General features: G+C 26.5%; 1 protein-coding gene across 1 annotated transcript; it reads right to left on the bottom strand.

Annotated features, from left to right (window-relative positions):
- Positions 1-683: 683 nt before the first annotated feature.
- LOAG_14909 (hypothetical protein) lies at positions 684-1,441 on the bottom strand (the record flags this gene model as incomplete). Its single annotated transcript, XM_003150402.1, has 3 exons — positions 684-779; positions 938-1,128; positions 1,426-1,441. The coding sequence occupies 3 exons, from the start codon at positions 1,439-1,441 to the stop codon at positions 684-686; spliced, it is 303 nt and encodes a 100-aa protein (XP_003150450.1).
- Between the last annotated feature and the right edge of the window lie 709 nt (positions 1,442-2,150).

The following is a 2,150-nucleotide window of genomic DNA, read 5'->3' as shown; positions in this document are numbered from 1 at the left end:
ATTATTATTATTATTATTATTATTATTATTATTATTATTATTATTATTATTATTATTATTATTATTATTATTATTATTATTATTATTATTATTATTATTATTATTATTATTATTATTATTATTATTATTATTATTATTATTATTATTATTATTATTATTATTATTATTATTATTATTATTATTATTATTATTATTATTATTATTATTATTATTATTATTATTATTCAGTTTTAAACGAATGACTTCATCACTGGTTTACTGGTAAAACTCTGGTAAAAATTAAGAATGAACCATTTGAACTATCAACTTGATTCAGATTTAATTACTTTATCCCAATGAACAGATTTTTGTTTACTCCAAAGTTCATTTAATTAACAACGTATGCTTCAATTTCAGCGTAAATATGAGTTAAAGCTAGGTATTTTAAGCGGAAAAACTTAGTACAACATTTTACCAAAAATAAGGTATATCCTTTGTTGTAATCGAACTCTGAACCTTACTTAAAATGAATTAGAACTGTTTCGAACTTCAGAAGCGTTAATTTTTGAATACAATTATTTGTTCATAGATTCTTCCTTCTATTCTTCCTACTTTTGATTTCATCATTGATGTTTGATTGCAGATATGATACTGCCTTTCAACCATTTCAAGCCAACACAAACTTATCGTTTTAGCACAAATATCTACCACTTTATACTAATTAATTGATCGATCGAATCACTGATCTCATTGGTAATAAATGTCCTTTGGGTCATCCTTGTATGTCCTGATGACATATTCTAAATAATATTTACAGCAAAAAATGAAATGAAATTAGCTTAACATACTACGAAATAAATTTAATTGATAAAGTGTCCTTACAGTAGCACTTGCATAAATTCAAATTCTCTAGAAAAACTATAATTTAATATGCAGAATTTCCAACTTTTCTCTTTACCTTTCTCTTTTTCTTTGTTTCACCATCTGAATTGCATATTTTGTTGGCGCAAATGTCTGCTATCGTTTTCTGCTTAATATTTATCGTGATGTGACATCCGAAATGTAACGAGGCGCATTTGGTTGTAGAAGCAATTCCAGCAAAATTAAATGTCAATAAGAAGAAAGAAATGTATAAGTGTGATATTTTGGCTGAAAAAAATAATCAATTCCCAAACTAATGCGCTAATTATCGTGAATTTGAATCGTACAGATAGAGAGTTAAGCCAAAATGTTAAGTCTATGCTTTTCATCACTTTTGCATTTTTCTTCAGAAAATTTATTACAAAGGAGCGGAAATGGTCACTATGAGTACTATTAATGGTCACATAAGGCGTTCGAACTTCTTTAAATTGGCTTCGATTTTAGTGGGATGTGTTCGCATTGATTACTTTAGCTCCTTTTTGTTCATAAGATCATTTCGTAAATTTTTAGCTGATTTAAAATTACCCAGTGCCTTTGTCATTTAGACTGTTCTTATGCGCATAATCATCCGTTCCGTCTAACTAAAATATCTGGGACATTGGGATTTGCTAGGAGTTTTTTTTCTGATGTGATTAAAGTTTCTGAGATATTTGTCCCAACATTCCTCTTTATCGATTAATACATCAAATTTTCGAATAAGAAATTTCTCGAAAACACAATCAATACAGGTATATCTTCAAGATAACTGATTTGTAGAATAGTAAAATGATAGTTATCTTTTGTTAGAATGGTATCACAAGAGTATTTTATATCAGCAAATGTAGTTAATGAGTTATCAACTTTACGCTTTTATCAAATAATGATTGGCAATAAATTTCTTAAGCATTTTTTTTTCCAGAAATTAGTTATAAATTCCATAAAAAAAAGGATTATAATGAGCATTAACTTAAAGACCACCCGTTATATATAGCTCATTTTAATGGCTCACATTTAAATAGTGTCCTTTAGCGTCATTTACTAATTTATTTAATTTCAGTCGGCCTTTTTTCAGAAAGAAATATTTGTTAATTTCCCATTAAATGCATATTCATCAACAACCACATCATTTCTCTTTGCAAATAAATAATAAATATGGTTTTTTTCATAATCATATTTAATTGAACACTTTAAAATGGGTAAGCTATTATTCAAAGGGAACCCACCCGTTGAAGAAGCCTTTCATTTATTTATGCTTATATTTATTTAAATTT

Source organism: Loa loa, assembly GCF_000183805.2.
Source record: "Loa loa unplaced genomic scaffold supercont3.3, whole genome shotgun sequence".
Taxonomy (NCBI): domain Eukaryota; kingdom Metazoa; phylum Nematoda; class Chromadorea; order Rhabditida; family Onchocercidae; genus Loa; species Loa loa.
Note: the sequence above shows the minus strand (reverse complement) of the source record. Positions and strands in the feature narration are given on the sequence as shown.